Raw genomic sequence first — 22,962 nt, forward strand, 5'->3', positions numbered from 1 at the left:
ATATGAGATTCCGATATGGCCTAAACCGATATCACCAATTTCTATCCGTTGTGATAGTACTGCCACATTGGCTAAAGCTTATAGTCAAATATACAATGGAAAGTCTAGACATTTGGGTGTTAGACATAGTATGATTAGGGAATTAATCATGAATGGGGTGATATCTATTGAGTTTGTTCGGTCGCAACAAAACTTAGCCGACCACTTGACGAAGGGGTTAGCTAGAGACTTAGTGAAGAAGTCGGTAATTGGGATGGGATTAAAGTCCATTTAAATCTATTAGCTATGGTATACCCAATTCCCTTCTAATACAACATTAGAAGCAGAATTCAATGTGGAAAGATCATAGTTAGAGACTGGAGCAATTGTGTTTATCTTCCCAAGGTATGTGCTCAGACCTGCAAGTGATGGCTAGGTTGAATTATATCTTCTTAATGGTTCTTTTGGAAAATTGCAAATGCAGGTGCAAGATTAAAAGAATCACCTATGTGAGCATGAAGTTTTGCCGCTTCAAGAAGCTTGGACTTGGCTTCCTATATGCTTATTAATGGATAAGGACACATGGCTTGTAAAATGTCAAGTATGAATAGTAGAGTATTGTAAGAAACATATGTGTATTATATCTTCAAACACTCAAATGGATTGACGGGTTCAATCGCTATGACACCCCGATTTTCGAGTATTTGGAATGTGTATTTGTACTAAGATGAAAATTCAATCGCAAGACATTTTCATTTATGCATTTGTTTGATCGTTATACCTGTGTGTTATACCCTTGTATATATTATTGTATATACTGAGTAAATCAAGGATTACACTAAAATGGGGGGATTTGTTGGTGATTTTAGTATCATCAATGTATTTTAGTAGTAATGTGATTTACTATAGGGCGATGCAATTATGCGTTAAAGCTTGGAAACGAGTTAGGGGTAGTGCGGAGTGCACGCTCGTCGAGCCAACGTATAATTGAATGCGAATAATTGAAACGGGGTTCCAAGGGACGAAGCCCCTGGCGGGGTGCGGGGCAGTGCCCCGTTCGAAATTTTCTTTTGAACAGTTGAACCCTTTCCCAACCGACGTAACCGTTTCTGAACAGTTGCGTCTTTTCGGTTTCTGTTATTGATCTCCTATATAAGGAGTCATTTGGCCTCAGTTTAAGACGGATAACGAAACCAAACTTTCTCTCTACATTCCTGAACATTTCTCTTTGCCAGAAATAAATTGTTCTTCAAGAATTATCCCCAAAAAGATTTCGTGAACCCAGGCAAGAATAGGGTCGAAATACTTTGTTCGGAAAGTGTACGAACACGATTCTTCGAAGTTATCCAGGATTATCATACCCGATTTTCTAACACCTTCGTCATCTTTAGTGTCAAATTTTTCAAGGTTATCCTTTATGTTATTAAGGATAAAACATTTGCATCCGAAAACATGGAGGAGAGAAATATTATGATTTCTTCCTTTTTATAACTCATAGGGGGTCACCTTTAGAATTAGTCTTATTAAGACACAATTTATTACATAGCAAGTAATTCTTACAACATCAAGTCAAAAGTATTTAGGAAGGTTAGTCTTATTGAGCATCGTTCATGCTAGTTCTTCAAGGAATCCATTTTTCCGTTCCACTATCATACTTTGTTAGGGAGTTTATGGAAAAAACAATTATGCTCAACTCCATTCTCGTTACAATATTTCTCTAATCCCATATTTTAAAATTCACCATTGTGATCACTTCATATAGATGCAATGTTTAATTATTTTTTATTTTGGATAACTTGGTTAATTTTTGAAAGACAGCAAACACACCTTTGATGATTGGTTGTTGAAGAAACAATGACCTTTTTAATGAGATTTAGTTACCAAACAACATAAGATATAGGTGGAAAAATATAGTCAAATCGACTTCAAATAAGAGCTAAGCTTCAAGCCTACAATTTCACAAATACACCTTGTGTTGGGCTGACTAAAAGTCCAATACGGGTAAGATCAAAATATCAAGCCTAACAATGCAAAGTCAAATAAAATTATGCATCATATTTAATTGACACACATGAGACTTAAGAAACTTTCTAATCTCATACTTCATTAAATTCATATTGGACTATATAACTGACTTGGACGATGGAGTGTTAATCTTGCATGTCCACCCCCGCACAGTCGTATCAGAGATCTGCATCATCGCATCAGAAGTCAATCTTCATCAATCAACCACAATTTTTGACATCAATTCAATTCAAAATTCAAAATGGTGAAAAGATGTTGCTACGTAGCTTGTTGTCTGCTTGTCTTATTTATATTAATTTTTATTATATACCTAAGAAACTGTGAGTAAATTGGATAGAAGCATGGTCATGAATATAACATGTATTGATACAAAAGTGCAGGTGTGCATGTTACCCATGCACAGGACAGAGGCCTTAGTAGGTATATTATGTTGTATGGTGGTTAGAGCTTGCCTGCGGCGGAGAGAAGCTTTGTACGGTGGTGTTTTGTGGTGATTTAGAGGACCTGCTCACGTGAAGTAAGAGGCTTTGTATGTGCGTAGTAGACTACTTATGTATAAGCGCATGCAGGGTGGATTTGTAATAGTTAAGATCTGTCTCTTTTTCTGATTGGGGGAGAGGTATTTATAGAGATCTTTTGGGACTGGGGTTAGGAAGCCCTGAGGGGCAGAAACCACTCCCTTATGATTGGAGGAAGTTGTTGATCACCTATTCTTCAAGGAATCATGGTGGACTCCTTTGCTGCTGACTAAGGGAAGACAACAGGATCATATATGTCATCAGTCCCATGGACGAACCCCCCGGTTCTGACTAAATATCGCCAAGGCGACATTACTCCTAGGCGAGGACGAGGATACCTCCCTTGTTTAGGAGTCACAAATATAACACTTCAAAACATTATAACAAAAGTTGATCCATGTAGTCGACTCAATTTTGTGAAAAAAGGCTTTGTTGTTGTTGTTCTACATACGAAACGACGAAAAACTCGATACAACACGAATATTGGATGTTGTGCGCTGAAAGCACATCCCATCAGCGCTAGAGCTCATTTAATTTGCACCAAGAGCGTATTTTTCAATTTCATAACAGTCAATTTAGACTAAACAATTGCATAGAGATAGAGTATAAACAATCCTATAATATTCTCTCGTTGTACTTACAATATTTACTGTTCATGTCATAGTGTGATCATAAGAAGCATTTTATTCAACCAAATAAAAAAAGGAAACAAAATCAGCATTGTTTTTTGCATTTTGATCAAGATGCTAATGTTGTACTTTGGCAACTATCAACCGTGCAAGCCAAGATGTCCCTATAATCCCTTGATATCTTAAAAGAGTCATAAACTTGTCCATCACTACTCTTCTTGTACTCTAACAACAAATTTGAATGGTCAAATGCTGTGAGTTTCACAAATCCAAAGTCATGGTCTTTAAAGATACTCCATTTGGTGTCTATGGGGGCAAAGTCAGCTAAGGCTGCACCTCCTCCCCCAACCACTACATGTATTGTCCCATTCAAGGAGCCCTTGTAATTGTGCTTCTCTTTATCTGTGCATATATTCTGAAGGAGGAAGAAATAATGACAGTTAAGTTATACACGTCAAATGAGAAAATCAAACAATAAAGCAAAGACAAGTTAAGAGAAATACCTGATAGATTGGGCATGTTCTTTCATAGTTATGGACATGTCCATACATGGCTATGTCGACCTTATACTTTTGCCATAGACTTTGAAGGTCCTCCCTTCCCATTGGTTCTTCAAACGAGCCTTCTGCAACATAGAAATCCGCAGTAGAATAACCAAGTACCCTATGTGCAAGGAATATCAACCATGGCTGTTTCTGTCTGTCAACGGATGCTAGGCACTTTTCGATGAACTCGTACTGCTCTGTTCCTTTTCTCCAATCAAGTTCCGTGTGAGCTATGCAGAATCTAAACATGCCATAGTCAACAGAGTACCTGGAAAAGTAACGTGATTTTGCAAGTTATTTTCCTGGAATCATAATCGCTAAAGTTTGTATGCTCAAGATGATATTAAAATGATAGTGCATTTTCAATCAAAAAGGTTAAAATTATAGACATATTGTACCAGAATTTTTCCCGATTCTCGGCAGGAACATAAAACATGGTTTGAGCAAGCACACCACATTCACCACCTGAATCCAAGGTCCCATAAAATGATCCACTTCCTGGCCAGTCACGTTCGTGATTGCCACTAAAAGCACAATATATAGCAAAAAAATCAGATAACGAAGTGAAACGGTATACATACAAAAATCAACAGAATGTGTAACACGACAAACCTTGCAGTCATATAAGGAACTTTTGATGCAATTGGCTCAATCTGTGCTGTAAATTGGTCCCATTGTGAAAGGTATCCATTAGCATAGCATAAATCACCAATGTGGAAGACTACATCTATGTCCTTCAAGTCTTGAATAATCTGATTCGTAGTATTGAGTGAACCCGGCTGGAAATTGTTATACTCATTGGAGCCATCAGCTTCTGCCTGCTCATCCCAAAACAAAATGAAAAGTTAAGATGCCAGATTAATAAAAGTGATTGTTTGAAGATATTTTCATATGAAGCAGATTTAAGTGCTCGTTTGTTTAAGATTATAATCGTATCTTCAGAGTTACGGACATGGTTAGAATTAGATTGTCATGAGAAAAAAGAAATAAAGAATATTACCTTTCCCATATCACCGAATATGACCACGCGTTGTACTGAATTTTGACCAGGATAAGGAGATGATTTAAACTGATATTCTTGACTCCAAACTGTTGTGCCGTTAACTAATCTATGCCCCAGCTTGTATGTGTACCTGCAAGTACGGAAAACAAAATTGCAAGCTGAGGGGTGCTGCAAAGAAAATCTCAACATGTTTCTTATTCACCTTTATTTAGTCATTTTAAGTCACATTGTTTTCATCTTTGTTTTCAAAAATGTCTGTTGGGTCATATAATGTTGAAATTTGAGTTTGCTAAATCCAATATTAATAAAAGTGTTGAGTATCCTTTTAATTGTATTAGTTAAGATGAGTGGAGACATGCAACCAAATCTCTCTTCATGGTAATCAAATTGTAATCGAGTTGCTTTATATGTTTATGCTAGTTTAAGTTAATGTTGTAAAAATAAATACTTCCTCCAGTCACTTTTATAAGCAAAATTCTTTTTTTTAGTTTCATTGTATAACCAATGTATATGGTCAAGAGATCAGATACAACAGTTATTCAGTGAATCAGAGGGAGTATTCAATTAACTTGGGTTTGATTTAATAAAAGGGAATAATTCAAATCAGCTATAGTTTGAATGCAAGTAATATCATGGTAAACATATAAAATACAACATACTCTTTGTTAGGCCACAACTCCTTCAAGAAACTAGTGTGTATGTATCCTGGGTCGCGCCACCCAACAGTTCTTGCTGGTGCACCTATATATATATATACATGTATTTAACAGATGAATAAGATTCATTATGTTGAAAATTTCAGTCTCTCCTCACTGTGAATGAAATTAAGAATTACATATTTTACAAATGTCAATATTGTCAAGACTCAAACACATGTAAAAAAGTTGCCACAATAAAATAACAAAAGAGTTGCATACCACACATGGTGTTGCGATCAAAAGTCAGTGTCCCAGCAGGAGATTGCACAAGTTTCCCTTCTTTTCTGCCCCATTCAACAAAAGGCTCAGCATCGCTGATCCCATATCCGCTTGTCCATGTTACAGTAATCTGTTACAGATTGGAATAAAAAAAGATATTCTTTATTCACACTTGCAAAAGCACGCACATACATTTATAAGTGCATTTACTGACAGATTCCATTCAAATGAAAGATTTCAACGGAACTGGAAAAAGAAAATGCAGACTCAATATCAAGAATATAAGGGGATATTAAACTTACTTCATCCCATGTTTTCCCTTGTGCTAATCTAGGATATACCGGAGCATTTGGATTGACGAAGGATACTTTATTTGACACTGCAACGAGCTTTGGCTGTCAAAATAATTCAAGAAAAATTAAGAAATTGAAAGGTAAAATTCAGAAGAAAAAAAATCCGTAACACTGGACTCAAAGTTAATACGCACAATTAATTTAATAAAGAATGAAATTACAGGGTAGAGTTAAAGTGAGAATACGTTTGCTAATCCACCAGTGAAGAGACCAAATGAGAAATCAGATCGCTGATTAATCAACTGAAGTTTCAAGGAACCTTTCCCCGTGTTCTTGTAACTGAGACTGGAGAAATTGGCATACTGAAACTGAAATCCGAAACAAAAAAGGTACAAGTTAATAATATCAAACATTTAAATTTTTCAATTCTTCTGAAGCTACAAGGATAATGTGGCACACGAACCTTGATAGGTGCAGAACACAAGAATGGAGGGTTGACATGTCTGTTTTCTGCCGGGCAAGTAGAAGCACTGGAAATTTTAAAACATTCAAATCCCGGTTAATTAAACCAGACTCATGATGTGTAAGTTATGATTATATAACATGAAAAAGTGTATGTTTAGATTGACACTGAGTTTGACGAAATCGCAGCGGCACTCTAATTTTGGTGAGGCTCCAAAACCTACCACTGTGATTGCGCCAAAATCTGCCACTGTGATTGATTGCTACCTGAAGTTTGCAGGAGAGAAGACTCCAATCCAGTCATCTATTGCTGGATTTGGATTACTATATTTCAGCGTAACCCATTCTGTATTTTGCCCCTAAACATTAAATTGTGAAACTCATCAGTTTCTGATACCAAACTTAGCATGTGTTTGATTCTAGCCTGGCAAAAAGTGATTTTGATTGAATTGATGTGATTTAACATAAATGACTTATGTTTGAATAAGTTCCAGTGAAAGTTAGTTAAACAATAAATTTGAGTGTAAAACTAATGTTTTGAGGCAAAAGCTAGGAATGTTAACTTCAAGTTAGAATCAATTCTAAAGGCAAAAATGAAAAGTTGTTTGGTTATGTTAGGTTACCTTCAAACCAAGTAGATTAGGAGTAGCTTTGATAAAAGAATCAAGATCAAGAGCAAAAACTGTATTATGAATCGCAACTTTTGAGAGTGGTTGATGCAAATCAGACACCGCTTGCTTAAAGATTGAAAGAATTACGAAAGAAAAAAACAGCATTCGTAATTTCTTCCTCATATCAGCCATCACCTGAAATGAAATGCATCCAAGAGTTCAATTCAATGCAGTGATAATCAACAATTTGAAATAAAATAAGAGTAAAGTTGAGTGGCTTAGAATCATAAGTAGAAGAAAAGCACATGTCACCTTTAGAAAAGAAGGAAACGTGCAGGGAGTAGTGAAAGCTTAGTGGTTTTATATGAAAAGGGACTGAAAGGTTAATTAGTTAATTATGACTATACAATACAATATCTTCATTCGCGAAACGGAGGGGTGTTGAAATTTACAAAGGCTTCGTTTTATTGGAAACAAGAAAGAATATCCGCGGGATCTCTCTTTCTCTTGCTGTAATTTCCTATTTCGCATTCTCAAATTGGATCACGTTGAGATAAATAAGTAGTTATGGGTTGCCAAATATAACGAGACTAGAAATACGAATAATTGAATTTTTTTCTAAATAAACCAACAATTTCATTCTTATACGACTAATGTGGATATAAGAATATTTGATTCTACCGATCAACAATATTTTATTATTCTTTTAATTATAAGCTATCATAAAAATTTAAGCAAATGTGAATCTATTGGTTAAAAAAAAATTAAGGATCTAACTAGTATCTCCGTGTAGATTCTGAGCAACATGCATCCAAGGTATTCTTAGAGTTAGAATTTTTTCATCAATTACTTTGTACCAGTATATTTGTAGAAAATTTATAGGAGGCAATGCAAGATGCACCAAGGGTGATATTATTCGTTGCCCCTGAGCAGGGTTATTAGTCGTCCATTTATTGATTCGTGTACCCATTTATCATAGTGTGTATCCATCGTTTGGAACATTCGACCCCCTTATAAAAACGTGGAGAATGACATGTTTTTATCTCTTGTAACAGTATCAGAGGTAGTGAAAAAAGTAAGTCACGTTCTCCATATCATATCCAGGACCATAAGGGAGTAACGACTCCACTTCTCGTATTTGTGTGTGTGTGTGTGTGTGTGAGAGAGAGAGAGAGAGAGAGAGAGTATTGTATCCATTTTCCTGGGTCTTAAAATCTAGACCTAAAGGATTCCTATACATAACTTAACTCTTGAGTTGAGCGAGAACATTCAATTCACTCATCAAACACCAATAGGCAGAGCTTCTCACCAATCCTATGTGAGCTTGCTTTAACACCGCAAAAATCCTAAAATCCCCTAACAGCCTTATACAACTAGGGGTTATCACTCATTGTACTTTTTAACAAATGTAATTGGTGCCCAACGTGGGGTCCCGATAAAATTGACCTAGGCTACACTCATTATCGTTCTCCATCCACTATCGTCATATTCTCCAGAATGACGAAGAAAAAAAAGTTCCAATATTGATGCAAACACCATCGCAGGAGACTTTGTCGGTGGCGGAGAATCCAATTCTTACCATCGAAAGTGCGCTAGATAAATTATGACGACGGGCATTATGCATGCATTTCCTAAAATAATGTGAGTGAATAACTCATAATTCAAAATCACCTTCTCCAACAAGGACACCATTAGTTCCCTCTTTCACAATAATTATCCCATAGTGATAACGGTTTAATATTCAAATTGGGATGTAAAGCTAGTGCTCATCGACCCTGTGAGCTTAGTAGGAATCTTGTTTTAGAGCGTTTTAAAGGGACTCTAACTCACCCCATGTGATATCTGAACCTTCCAAGGCTCTTTGGTTGGTATTTCAGGCGAACAAATATAAGTGAAGAGCCACATAACTCTTAAGACGATGTTCACGTCAAAGGTCAATGCAACACCTGTCAAGGTGAAATATCTTATAGTGGACACCTCATCCAGTTACGATGTCGTCTTGGGCGGTCCACTCTTAACCTATTAAGGGTAATCTTGTCCACTAGCAATATGCGTATGAAATATTAGCTACCTAGCGGGAGAGTTGTGGTGGTTCAGTGAATCCTAGATTGGAGGCGGAAAACTAAAGGCTCGCTTTCATAGTGGATTTGAAAGAAGTGCATATTGAGACTTTAGGCCACTAAGTCACTAAACCAGACAGTTCCCTATCTAATGCTAGAGAGAAAGAGTTGATCATCCTATTAAGGAGAAACATAGATTTGTTTACCTAGGTACCCTCTAACATGCCAGAGATATATACCATAGTGTTTTTTCATTATCTCACCATCGATTCCATGATCAATCCAGTCTCTCTGAAAAAGCGCAAAGTGGGCGATGAGAAGAGAATTGTCGTTGATAAAGAGGTTTAAAAGCTCATAAGCACTGGTTTTATCACTAAAATCAAGCACCCATCCTAGTTGGTTAATGTAGTCCTGGTTCAGAAGGCGTTAAACAAATTACGCACGTGTGTCAACTTCATTGACCTAAATGTCACATGCCCTAAAGTTCCATATCCGCTACCTAATATAGATCGTCTATTTGAAGGGTCCTCAAGTTACAAAACCTTGGGTTTTATGGATGATTATTGCAGCTACAACTAGATTAAGATGGATCACATGAACATGTCTAAAATAGTGCCCATGTCCAATAATCACAATACTACTACAACGTCATGCCTTTTGGGCTAAAGAGTGTAGGTGTCACCTACCAAAGGCTTATGCATGTTATGTTCTCAAAGTAAATAAGGAGGAACCTGAAAGTTTACCTAGATGATATGAGCATGAAGACATCTGAAAGGAAAAGCCATGTTGCATATCTGGATGATATCATAGAATCTGTCGAAAAGTACAACATGCGTTTAAACCTAGCCACATGCTCTTTTGGCGTGTAGGCAGGAAAATCCCTAGGGTTCATGCTGACCAAAAGTGGGATAGAGGAAAACGAGATGTCCATCCAGTATTAAAGAAGTTCAACAACTAATTGTACGTTTGGGTACCCTAGCCTATTTTATTTCATGTGCAAGTGACAGAGGGTTCAATTTCTTTGCTAATTTGAAGAAGAAGGAAAAGTTTGAATGGACAAGCAAATGTGAGGAAACATTTTCCAAATTAAAGGTCTTTCTCGCATCACCGCCCATATTAACACGATAATGAATAACTCACCCTTCTTTTTGTATATATTTGTTACTGACTAGGCGATGAGCTTTGTACTCGTACATGATAAAGACAAATTTGAGAAACCTGCTTATTTCGTAAGTAGAGTGTTTAAAGGCGTTAAAGGGAGATACTAAAAGATCAAGAGGCTCGCCTTGGCAGTAGTGATAATTGCGAGAAAACTCAGGCCCTACTTTCAAGGACATTTGGTGATGTTAAAAACCAATTACCCTATTCGACAAGTTTTTTAAAGAAACCATATCTCATGAGAAGGATAATATTCTAGGTTGTTGAGTTATTTGAATATGATATGTAAAACATACCCAGGGGAGGTATCAAATCACATGTGTTATCTGATTTTATGGTAGAGTTCAACTCGCCCATTAGTGAGGAGACTACCCCCACATGGATACTATTTGTAGATGGCACCCCTAACCATAAGAGCAACGATGTTGGGATAGTGATAGAAGGACCAGATGGCCTTCTGATTAAACAATCTTTGAAGTTTGAATTCAAGGTTAGTAACAACCAAACAAAGTATGAAGTTTTCTTCATGATCCTCACCCTTAAGATGAGAGCCTCAAGGTTGAATGCCATAAGAGACTCATAATTGATGGCAAATCAGGGCGCCGAAGAATATCAAATAAAGGAGCCATAACTTATCAAATATATTAAAAAAAGGTACGAGTTTAAAACTTTTTAGTGCCCAATGAACATAACTTCAGGGTTGACCTCCTCTCAAAGCTCGCCAACACAAAAAGAGCATGACATAATCACAATGTAATTCAAGAGACCTTCGTCATCCTTAGCATCGAGGCATAAGAAACTAATACTCTTGAAGTTGCCCATAACACAAGCTAGATGACACCTATAATACACTACATGTAGTCAGACGAGTTCCCGCCAGATAAGATGGAAGCAAAAAAGATTCGAAAGCATGCATCAAATTATATGATGATCTCTAGAAGGCTTTATAAGATGGGAATAGTTACCCTCATGCTAAGATGCATAGGGGTATGAAATTGCATTTGTCCTTAATGAGATCTGTCGGGGAGGATGCGGTAGCCACATTGGCGGATGAGCATCAACCCACAAATTACTCAAGATGGTCTACTATTGGTCCGCTCTTATGAAAGATAATGCAACATTCATTAGAAAGTGTGACAAATGCCAACATTATGCCAATTTACACTATGCACCATCTGAAATCCTTCATCCCGTCACATCACCTCGACCATACCAATAGGGCATAGACATCTTGTGCCCTTTTACGTTGGCACCTGACCAATGAAAGTTCTTGATCGTTGGAGTAGATTATTTCACAAAATGGATAAAGATTGAGGTTGTCTCCAAGATCACAATAGAAAGAGTTAGCTGCTTTTATTGGCAACGAACTGTGTCCGGGTTTAGTTTGTTAGGGGTTATCATTTCTGATAATGGTACTCAGTTCATCAGTTCCATTGTGGTCAATTTCACTTACGACCTAGGTGTTTTGAAATAGTTTATTTATGTTGTCCATCCACAAGCGAACATGCAAGTTGAATCAACGAATAAATTAATATTAGGCGGGATAAAGAAAAACTTGATGAAGCCAAAGAGCTATGGGCTAAACAGCTTCATGAAGTGTTATGGTCATATCACCCCCACCCCACATTTAACCACTAAAGAGACTCCATTTACAATGGTTTACGACGCTTACGCCATGCTACACGTCAAAATTGACACGCCCACATTGAGGTATTCTTAGTTAATGAAAAGAAAATGAGGTGGGATTTAGATGTGCAAATAACCTAATCAATGAGACCAAGATGTCGCCCACACCAGGGAATTCTCCTTCAAATAGAGAGCAGCTAGAAGATACAACTAAATGGCATATCCAAAAGAGATGCAAAAGGGTGTCCCGATGTTCAGGCAAATGGTCTATCATAATCAATAAGGAAAACTACAGCCTAATTTAGAGAACACATATTGCATATGTCAGAAACCACCTCATGGAGTCTACAAGCTCGAGGAGATGAATGAACGACTCATCCCAAGAACGTTGAACTTGTTTAATTTGAGATATTATTACAGTTAATCGTTTTTCTGTTATTTATTTTTAATAAGTCAAAATGCACTTAGCCAACCAATGTTTAGAGTCTCTCGAAAGCTGATTATTATCATATTCACATAAAGTATACCCATTTTCAAGTTCATATAAATGTTGTAGTTCCACTGGATACTCTTTGTCACCCTTAGAGGCAATATAAATGTTAGACTTCTATTAGAAGATCACTATCACCCTCATAGGCAATATAAATTTTGGACTTCCACTAGAAGATCCTTTACGCCCTTAAAAGCAATATAATATTGGAATTCCATTGGAATATCCTTGCCACCCTTAGCGACAATGTAAATGCTATACTCTTATAGAAATATCATCAATGTCCAAAGAACATTACATATATGATAATCAACTTAAAAGTCTCGTCTGCAAGACTCGAATTAAAAGTCTCGTATGCGGGACTCACCTTAAAAGTCTATCTTGATGGACTCAACTTAAAAGCATCACATGAGAGACTCAACTTAAAAGTATCTTCCGAGGGACTTAGCATAAAATCTTCACATGAGAAACTCAACTTAAAAGTCTCGATAGAGAGACTCAACATAAAGTTCTTTCCATAGGGACTTAACATAAAAGTGTCTCCTAAGGGACTCAACGTAAAAAGTGTCGTCTGAGGGACTCAACTTAAAAGTCTTGTCTAAGGGAGGTTTCTCTAGGATTTGAGTTCTCGACAACCAACAATCAAGCCGAATACAAAGTGGTAAATGCAGGAATGACCTTAATTGAAGAGATGGGGGTAACATATATCAAACTTCGATCGGACTCCCAATTGATCATCTCTAAGATTAGAAAAAGGGGGGGGGGGGGGGGAACTACTGCAATGGTGCCTTAAGCTATACAACAAATTTCATTAGTAGGAAATGAAAGTAAGGTTGCCTTCATAGCCTTCTCAACATCAATAAGAGATTCATATATGACGTAGTACGAGCTATCCGCCTTTGCAAAGTGGTCCATAAACCAGAACCGTCTTACTCGGTCGATACACTTAGTTGAATCAAAGTAATGTGAAGGAACAACATAATATTTTGCATGAGTAACGGGAGAGATGAGGGTAGCCAAGAAATAGTCTGCCTTGAAGCTCTTCTAACTCTCTCTATATACATGGAAGATCTTGTGGTCATCATGACAAAGGGGGACTCAGCCATAACCGGATCCCTTCCTCAAATGGGGATTGAGAGAAAAAAGATGGAATAAGAGGTTCTTTGAGGATGACTCCATGTGTAATTGATATTCATACTAGTACTGGAACACCTTAATAAATCCCAAACAACTGAATGAAGTTAAGATGGAACAATGCGAAAAAGGGTCCAATACATCATTCTTAAAGTTAGTCAAAGGAAGTCGAACACGTAACTTCAAGAAGATACACTTATAGAAAGGGATAAAGCAGTCGTCGAACTTATTGCATATCCTCTTACAAGTAGGAATGACAGAGATGGACCAATCCAAAGATGAACCTACTTCGAAGGTAGCTTCCATCAAAACAGTTTCTTGAGTATAAGGAGAAGTCATCCCTAGGTACATAGGACCAATCAAAGAGTAATCACCTACATCTGTCGCCGTCATCAACTCTTCAAGTTAAATAAATTTCGCGTTTGTATCCCAAAATAAACCTGTTTGGTTACCATTATAGACTCCTAATGATAAGTATTAGTCTCAAGAGACTGAATGAAGTAACTCATCTCTCGCATCCTTAACACGGACTAGACAAGACCCAAGTTGTACTCAGAGCGAGCTAGAGAAGCAACCCAAATAGTAATATCACTCGTTAGCGAATCACCATAATGGCTAGAAGAACTGAATCCCGACCTAGAATTATCGTGAGTCGTATCCGGGACAAGGGTGAGGAAGTTCGTCCATTGAGAAGTTCTACAAATTCAGGATTATCCACTCACGCAGATGGCGAAGACTCATCGCTAGTAAGCTTGAGAGCATCATTCACTGGCGCACCCCTGGGTTAACCATAATAAAAAATAGGGAAAGACAGTGACGTACCTTTGAATGGGAGAAAGTTCAAAACACCGAAACAAGAAAACTAAATAAGAAAATCATGAATAAAAAGGAAACATTAAATAACATGTAAAGCAAAAAGGGATGCTTGAAGCAAAACTCTGCCTTTTATAGGAAAGTCGATCGTGAACCAACAATCCAAATTAAAAGTTGAAGAGGATCTAAAGGCAGAAGAACAACGATCCTATCAAGGGCAGTGAGAAATAAAAAATACTTGAGCACCCTAAGTAAGGGAGTCAAGCCCTAGCCCGTGCCTCTAGTGTAACACCCTAAACCCCATACATAATTTATCGCGTAAATTAAATATATAAAACCACGTAGGGTGTCACACCTTCATGACACACATGACCTGCTCCGTAATACGGGTTTCAACAGTAAATTTCAATACACACATTTGTAATAAGGATATTTACACAATATCCCACTTATTTGAATCGTACCTGGGATGTTTACATGACATCCATCTCATCTGATCGGTATTATATATTCACATAATAAGATATTCATAACTTGTCACCGCATGCTCACTTCCATTTTAAAGTATCATAGCGGCAGAATTATCATCACAATTATAGAAGATAAAGCAAGTAATAACATCTAGTCTCAACTTCAATTGTAATAACAAAATAAGAGAGTTATGATCAATCAACTCAACATCTTAAGAATTCTCAACAACAAAACTAGTCTTATGACTTAAACATAATCATACATAAGGAATAAAATAAGCATTTAACCCAACCCGATGTTACATGATCAGAGCAAGGTACCACTAGTAAAAGCGATAAAATAAAGAAGTAATCCAAGAGATACCTTCCACTTACTTCAACAATACTACTCTTGATTATCTGCATGATGCCCATGTAAAGGTAACATTCAAACAGAAGGGGTTCGAATTCATTTCAATAATAACGATATAGAATAGAGTACAACATCTACACAATCATGCATAATAATATATCACATTCTTACATCCAAATCATAATCAACATCATATACTACAACATCTCAATTATCACCAACATCATATAAAACCATATCTCAGTTATCATTAACATCATATGCAACAACATCTCATCCCATAACACATCAACAACAACCAATACAAATGCAACACTTATGCAATGTACTCAATACCAACTCGACATGCACATGGTACCAAATATGAACACTCGGGTTCATCTCACTCCTTGATCCCCACCATATGATTGATTCCATCTTAGAACCAGAGCACACCAAAGTCACTATCATCACCATATGTAACGCTTCACTAATCCCCCATAATAGGAATTAGCTACTCGCACCCGATCCATCACAATGGGATCGAGGCTCACCAAAACTCGTTACCATCAACATAGATAACGCTTCACTAATCCCTCATAATAAGAATTAGATACTCACACTCGATCCATCATCATAGAATCGAGGCTCACCAAAATTGGACAGAAGCCTGTATGTAACACCTCAAAATTTGCCCTCCTCTCCTGGGACTAGCTTAACATATTGCATATCATTTGTAGGTCATTAGGCATTGCATATTGCATATCATGTGGTTACATTGTGCAAGTCATCCTCATAAGTCTTGGTCAGAAGATAAGGGACTAATGTGCAAGCTAGGGTTTCATTGATTGAATGGACTGATCATTAACTATCTGAGGATGTGGTGGTTCAAATTAGGGTTTTGATTCTCAAGGAGATTGGTCTTTATCTTGGTTGAAATGATACATCATCATCATCATGGTCTTGTTATCATCTAAGAGATTCAAGAGATTGATCAGACACCTTGGGATTAGGGTTTTGACCACTGGTCAACCCTAATCAGTTGAATCAGGTGCATTGGGCCAATCAGGGCATGGCAAGGAGATGGGGTCTATAATGGATATGGGGATCATTTCATGATTGCATTGAGCTTATGGAAGCTAGGGTATCATCCTTGAGCCATTTCATCAGGAGTTTGGGGCTCAACTTGATCAGTGCATTGCCAAATTCATCTATCAATCAGAAAAGTCAACTATGGTTAACTGTGCTTGATTTTATGGATTTGGAGGTGGGAGAGAGTTGGATACACTTCATTCATGTTGAAACAAGTTTCATTTGACATTTCAAAGATCAAGAATGAAGAAAATAAAATCAGGAGAAAAGTTGCCAAAAATGGAAAGTGACTTGTAATGGAAGTTTCCAAAAATGGAAAGTTTTTCACCACAAAATTACATGTCCAAAAAGGCTTCAAATGAAATTTTGTTCAACATGAAAGTTGTAGATCTTGCTCTCATCTTTCCAAAAAGTCCAAGAACTTGAATTTCTCATGTATGGTTGACAAGTTATGGTCCAATCATTTTTCAAAAATGCCTAAATTCAAAGTGGCATAACTTTCACATGGAATGTCCAATTTGGGTGATCTTTCTTTGAGAAAACCCCATTTCACATGTACTTTCATGATGCATAATCAAAATTCATCAAAAATGGTCAAGGCAAAAAGTCATTTTTTAAGTGACTTCTTTTGAATTTTTGGTGTGAACATGTGAATTTGAGAAATACAAGGCCTATGCACATGAAACCACTTCCAACACACTCCAAATAGCAAATATGACTTGTTGGAACTGTCATGGTACTGTTACATTGCCAATTTGAAAAGGTCATTTTTGGACTCTCACTTAAAATCACATTAACACTAATTCATCCAATTTTGTTAATTATGATTAAGAGATGGATTAAGGAGATGGTATATATTGTTAATCATAACAAAATTGGTGATCATAATTTCATTCTCCAAGAATTGTAACAGAATTTCCCTCCAAAACTTCACAATTCTCCAAAACTTCATCCAACATTTTTCAACATTTCTTCACCAAATCTGCATCAATTTGTATGATTCTTTTTTATTCACTTTCCACAAACCTTGAGGAAGAACTGTTTTGATCCAAATCTTGGCAAGGCATCAAGAATCGCAACTGTCCAAAGCAAGGTCATCAATGGAGTTTTGATAATTTTCGCATCTGGAGCATGCTGGAGCTGAGTTAATCATTTCAACCAATTTCTACAGCTTGGAACTGCTTCTGTTTTGGTGATTGGAACCTTGAAGCTCGCGAATCCTCATCTGCCATTTCTTCAAGGTGAATTTTCGAATTCCTCAATTGCTTCAACTATTATGTGTTTCTTATAGATCTTTCAGTGTAGAACAGCATGATGCTTGTAGTTTTCGATTTGGTTGAGTGTAGAGAGAGATATTGTGATTTGAACTTTGACCTAGGAAGTTTCTTTCGCTCGATCCCGTTGCTATGTTAAGAATTAGGAGAAATCGTTTACATATCTTTAATCCTTGTTGGAAGACGGTTCTAATGACTATAAGCTTGTTGCATTTGGTGAGAAAATGTTCTTGGCCAAAATCTGGAAATTCTGAACTGGTTCTTGATGAAGAACAAGATGAATACGCGTTTTGATCTTCCAATTCCATTTCCTGGTTTGAAAAAGTGTTTGGCGCGCCTCAGAGCCAATAGAAACGCGCCATGGCTTCTAATTGAAACGGCGCCGTTTTGGTCATGTTGTTTAATATTACAAGTTTGCCATTATCAGAATTAATTTGTTTTATTTCTTTATTTCTTTTGCAATTCAATTTCATTTTTGATGCTTGATCTTGAAAAATTCATAGATAATTCATCCTTTATCCAAATTGAGTGAGATTTTTTCCATGATGCTCCTTGTGATGTGTAGAATTTAATCATGATTTTTGTGATTTTTGTGCACGTGTAAAAAATTAAAATGCCTAGGGTTTGTTTGGTAGTGTCACATGTGTACATGTCTTGCCATATCTTTCATAAAATGATGATGCTTTCAAAGAAATTCATGAAATTTTTTGTGCTTGTTCTGGACACTTTGATGGTGATTTTCATGTAGAGTTTGTAATTTTTGGATACTTGGTTGAGGAGATATGAATTTTTGAATTGAGGTGTGACAATTTGTGTCACACCAAGCTTGATGAACTTCATGATTTTATTTAAATGCTTAGGGATGTTGAATTGAGCTGAAATTTTGCATGAATGAACATATGTATGTTGAGATCATGTGAGATGTTTTCTGGAATTTTTGCTTGCATTTCCTAATTGATTGTGATTTTCTCTTCTGTTGGCTCATTTTGTGACATTGTGTGACACATGATTGTATTTTGCTTGTGAAATTCTCATAGTTAACTGGATGGATGTGAAATTTGACATGTGGATTGTAGACACATTATAGGTCATTGTGGTTTTGATCCCATTCATTTATCATGCTTTGTCACTGTTTTATGATTTATGGAAGTTGATGTTTGTTTGGATGCCTTGTGTTGGCTTGTTTAAACTTGTCTGCACTTCTTGATTTTCATTGACCTACTTCCTCTTGTCCAATTGAGCTGAAATTTGATATGCTATTCATTGGATATGTTCTGTTTAGACTTGAATTTTTGTGGAATTAATTGAATTGTTTTGGTATGGATTTGATTGAGATAGTTCTGTTTGGTCTTTTGAAGTTGCAAATTGTGTGTTTGATGCTATTTTGTGCATGAAATGATAATGGTGAATGATATGAGCATGGGACCAATTGCATTTGCTTTTAAATTGTTTGAATGTGATTTTGGTTAATTTTCACTTGCTGTTTTGATTTTTTCATCTCCTTTGGACCCTAGGCTTGGCCTAGTGGTCTAGTTTCTCATGTTTGGTTTGGATTTTCAGGTTGAGATGCAAAAGCCTTAAGGAGGAAAATGCAAGTTGATTAAATTGAGTTTGTTTGATATTGTGAACTAACTTGTTTTATGTTGTAGGGTTTGATGCTTGAGTTTGAGCTCATGGCTTGCACTTGTGTGCATTAACTTGTGTTTGACTGTACAGATTAACATTTGCTGTTTACTGTTGGTTTGTCTGGTATACTGATGATACTTGATTGATTTCAGGTACATTAGTCGCTTACAGTTCTTTAAGAACTTGCTTGCTGTTGCTTGGTTTTTAAACCAATTGAGGTAGAATTTCTTTTCTCCATGTAGTCTGGAAGACCTGGCCTGTTACTTGGCCAGGCAGCTGTCTGAAGTCCTCCTTAAGAGGCGATGTTTGTGTTTGTTTACATTTGTGCCAAGACAGGTAAAGTCCTTGATTAAGGCAATTGGCGGAACCCAAGGGATATGCAATCTATTCCCCGCTATTCTGTTGAGTCGTCCCTCTGCTCACACAACTTGTGTTGACGCATTGGGACATTGACCCAAGATCTTGTACTGTGTACAGTTGTGTCAGAGTCTTGAGCGTAGAAAAGTTCCATCTTTTTGAACCCACGCTCCTTTGTCTGAAGCTCTCCCTGGCCAGGGATAAGAGCTGTGAGGCACACCCCTCACTCACCTTTCATCTGCTTCACCCCGACTCTCAATGTCAGGGTTAAGAGCGAACACTACCTTGTACAGATGACTTGCCTCGGCAGTCTACCCTTGTTTGAGCCCCTTTTGTGTGCATATAGTGTGTGCTACTTGTGAATGCTTGATTTGCTGTTTACTTGACTGGATATAGTGTGTGCTATGTGAAATGTTTGTTTTATTTTGATTGATGCTTGCATGCTTGTTCTTCCTGGTTAGGATTAGCTTGTTGTTGTGCAAGTAGATAGAAACCACAACATAGGGCAATGATGCATGATAACACTAGGCTCGAGTCCAGCTCCCTAGTAGTGTGTCTCCCCTTTGTATCTGGTTAGAATTTCTTTCCCTTTCGGGGGAACTACGTCGCCCTGATCCTCATACCAGATGAGGTACGTAGGCAGGAGACCGTGCGAGGTCTCTCCGGGCACTTTTTTTCTTTTTGTGTGTGTTTGCTTGACAGTTACTAGGCTCGAGTTCCCGACTCCTTAGCGACTTGTCGTTTGTTTCTTCTTGTGTGTCAGGATATGGATGTAAGACCAGCGATTGGCTGTCCGTATCCTGATTGCGTTTGTTTGGTTCGGAAGCCGATGTAAGTCCAGCGATTGGCATTCGGGTTCCAGGTTTGCCTGTGTTTGGGTGTGTCCTGTTTGGCGTGCGTGAGCCGAACTACGGCAGCTCTGATTCTCGTTCCAGACGAGATACGTAGGCATAGGATGCGATGTCCTATCGAGCCCTCTTCCTTTACCCCACCTGTGTTGTCTTCGGTGTGTGTGTGTGATGTTTGTTTTAGCAACCTTTTCTTTCTTTAGAGCGTGGATCCCGTCGAGTACGACGGACGTGAGGGGTGCTAATACCTTCCCCTTGCGTAACCGACTCCCGTACCCTTTCTCTTTGGTCGCGAGACCATGCTTTTCCCAGGTTTACTCTGAGCGTTTCCTTTCCCTCTTTTGGGATAAATAATGCACGGTGGCGGCTCTGTGTTGTTTTTGTTTCAGCCCGCCGGTTGTTTTTCGCGGATGCGACAACTGGCGACTCTGCTGGGGAAAGAGATGTTGACCTGTGCTGGTCCACCTTCCCTAAGCGAGTTTCTCCTAGCGTTCTAGGATAGTTTAGGTTGCTTGTGCTGCTATTTATTGCATTTATTATCCTGATTGTGTATATATTTGCATTAATGTCTGCATGCATCATACTATCATGTTGTCGTCCTCTGTGCAGGTGATTCCTCTGTTTGGGGTGGGTGTTCTGAGTGGGGCTAAAACCCAGGCCCGAGTATACACCTAGGATTAGTGTGGTCTCACGTTCCTCATTTGCTTTATCAGCATATTGTTGCAACGTGACATACCACAAGCCGGACGAGGTTCTTTTGAGGTAATTCTTCCTCTGTGGAGTATCCACTTTGGTTGAGCGACTTCATCTGAACTATTGACTCCGGTGACCGATCATTTCCCGAATCTTTGGTTTAGACGATCTTAAGAGAGCTGCAATGGCACACCCGAAAGGGCAAACCCATTGAGTATCTTTGCCCGATTGTCGAGACTATTATCCGCCTTAGGGTGACCTGATTAGAATTTACCTGTGAGGGGAGGGTGATTCTTTCAGATGTTCTGTTGGTGACTCAGATGGTGACTATTGGTTCCGTTGATCAGGGTCCTATTTATGAGTCGGATTTATGACCATTTATTGCTGAGACGCCGAAGTGCTGTCCAAGTTATTTATCAGTGGGGATCCATTTATTTCAGGATTCCCCGAGCCGATTCAGAGGTTTGAGGTGATTCGTTCAGAGATTGTTTGATGATGAGGATGATGTATCTTTCTTCCGTTTATTTCGGAACCCTTGAGTCGGATTTGTGGTTACATTTTCGCCTTCAGATGGTTGTGATCAGTTCAGAGATCCGAGTTGTGGTTCAGAGCAACAGATGATCAGATGACTTGGAGGATGGCACAATGCATTGCATTCATTCATCAGCATCATTACATAATGCATTTACCTGCATCTAACACATGTTTATCCATATGCAGGGACATTTTTGATCGAGATCCTGGTTGAGAGATTTCTGCTCAGATATGAGGACCGGTTTGAAAGATGATGTTGCCTACAGTTTCTTCAACCCAGAGATTGACGAGTTGAAAGATATGATAGCATTGATTACACCCGACCATGTGGGTATGTTCAGAGAGGCATACGGTGGTATCCTGAAGATGGTTTTCAGACTCACTGACAGCGACAGAAGCGCCATTCATACTCTTCTCCAGTTCTACGACCCGGGGCTAAGATGTTTTGTGTTCCCAGACTATTTGTTGGGACCTCTGATGGAGGATTATGCTAGTATCTTGGGTGTTCAGATCCGCGATCAGATTCCTTTCTGTGCTATTAGGAGAGAGCCTGACGTCCTCGGGATTTCCCGTGCTCTTTATTTGAGTCCGGAAGTGACCAAGGAGGGTTTGAAGGAGAAAGGAAAATTACCGGGTTTTCACTTGAGTTTCTTGGAAGCTAAGGCCAAGGAATATGCTGCAGCGGGTAATTGGAAGACGGTTTGTGCTTTGATTGCTGTGAGCATTTATGGTGTTATTCTGTTTCCTAATCAGAAGAGCTTTGTGGACCATAATGCTATCAGATTGTTCATACAGAGGAACCCTATTCCTACTCTGATCGGAGATGTCTATTACTCGGTTCATAACAGGAACGAGAAGAGACGTGGTGGTTTGATCAGGTGTTGTGCTCAGATGCTATTCAGATGGTTTATGGGGTATTTGCCTTCTCGAGGTGCTTTTGCTCATCTTGATCCTTCGGTCAAGTGGTCCTTCAGGTTGATGGGTTTGCGGGCTGATGACATAGCATGGACTCATAATGGTTTGGCAGGACAGAATTTTATATATAGCTGCGGGGATTTTCCCAATGTGCCTCTCATAGGAGTTCAGGGTTGCATTAATTACAACCCAACGCTTCTTAGGAGACAGATGGGATTCGCTATGGAAGTTCCTCCTCTTGAGTGTGAGATTCAGGAGTCCTTTTACTTCCCGATTGAGGGCAATCAGGCCAAGTTGATGCAGGTGTCTGGGTCATGGCGTAACATTCAAAGAAAGGGCAAGGTTCCGTTTGGCAAGGTCAACTGTCGGTATTTTCCTCTATTTGATGATTGGTTGCGGAAGAGGATAGAGCTCACACTTCTACCATTTCCGGGAGGTGATCCTTGGTGTCCTATGATTGAGGGTCCGAGTTCTTCTGTCAGTATGGAAGAATTCCTCGAGATGAAGAGGGCCAGAGATCAGTTGCTTACAGAGAAAGCGGAATTGGAGATGACTGTTG

General features: G+C 38.2%; 1 protein-coding gene across 1 annotated transcript; it reads right to left on the minus strand.

Moving 5' to 3' along the window:
* Window positions 1–3,121: 3,121 nt before the first annotated feature.
* Window positions 3,122–7,488, minus strand: LOC127075146 (probable inactive purple acid phosphatase 1). Its single transcript, XM_051016600.1, has 13 exons — window positions 7,295–7,488; window positions 6,995–7,177; window positions 6,639–6,730; window positions 6,373–6,439; window positions 6,155–6,277; window positions 5,919–6,011; window positions 5,617–5,746; window positions 5,359–5,440; window positions 4,697–4,829; window positions 4,309–4,514; window positions 4,095–4,220; window positions 3,655–3,964; window positions 3,122–3,566 (listed from the first exon to the last, which is right to left on the minus strand). Exons 2-13 carry the CDS (start codon window positions 7,172–7,174, stop codon window positions 3,261–3,263), a joined length of 1,848 nt encoding a protein of 615 aa, XP_050872557.1. The 5' UTR covers window positions 7,175–7,177; window positions 7,295–7,488; the 3' UTR covers window positions 3,122–3,260.
* Between the last annotated feature and the right edge of the window lie 15,474 nt (window positions 7,489–22,962).

The sequence above is a fragment of the Lathyrus oleraceus genome, chromosome 4, assembly GCF_024323335.1.
Source record: "Lathyrus oleraceus cultivar Zhongwan6 chromosome 4, CAAS_Psat_ZW6_1.0, whole genome shotgun sequence".
Classification (NCBI taxonomy): Eukaryota; Viridiplantae; Streptophyta; class Magnoliopsida; order Fabales; family Fabaceae; genus Lathyrus; species Lathyrus oleraceus.

Excerpts from the sequence above, each read along its gene's own strand:
- LOC127075146 (XM_051016600.1), bottom strand. The coding sequence starts at position 7,174 with ATGGCTGATATGAGGAAGAAATTACGAATGCTGTTTTTTTCTTTCGTA. Across the intron at positions 5,747-5,918 it reads AAGGGAAAACATGGGATGAA|ATTACTGTAACATGGACAAG; the intron begins GTAAGTTTAATA and ends AATCTGTAACAG. Across the intron at positions 3,965-4,094 it reads GAGAATCGGGAAAAATTCTG|GTACTCTGTTGACTATGGCA; the intron begins GTACAATATGTC and ends TTACTTTTCCAG.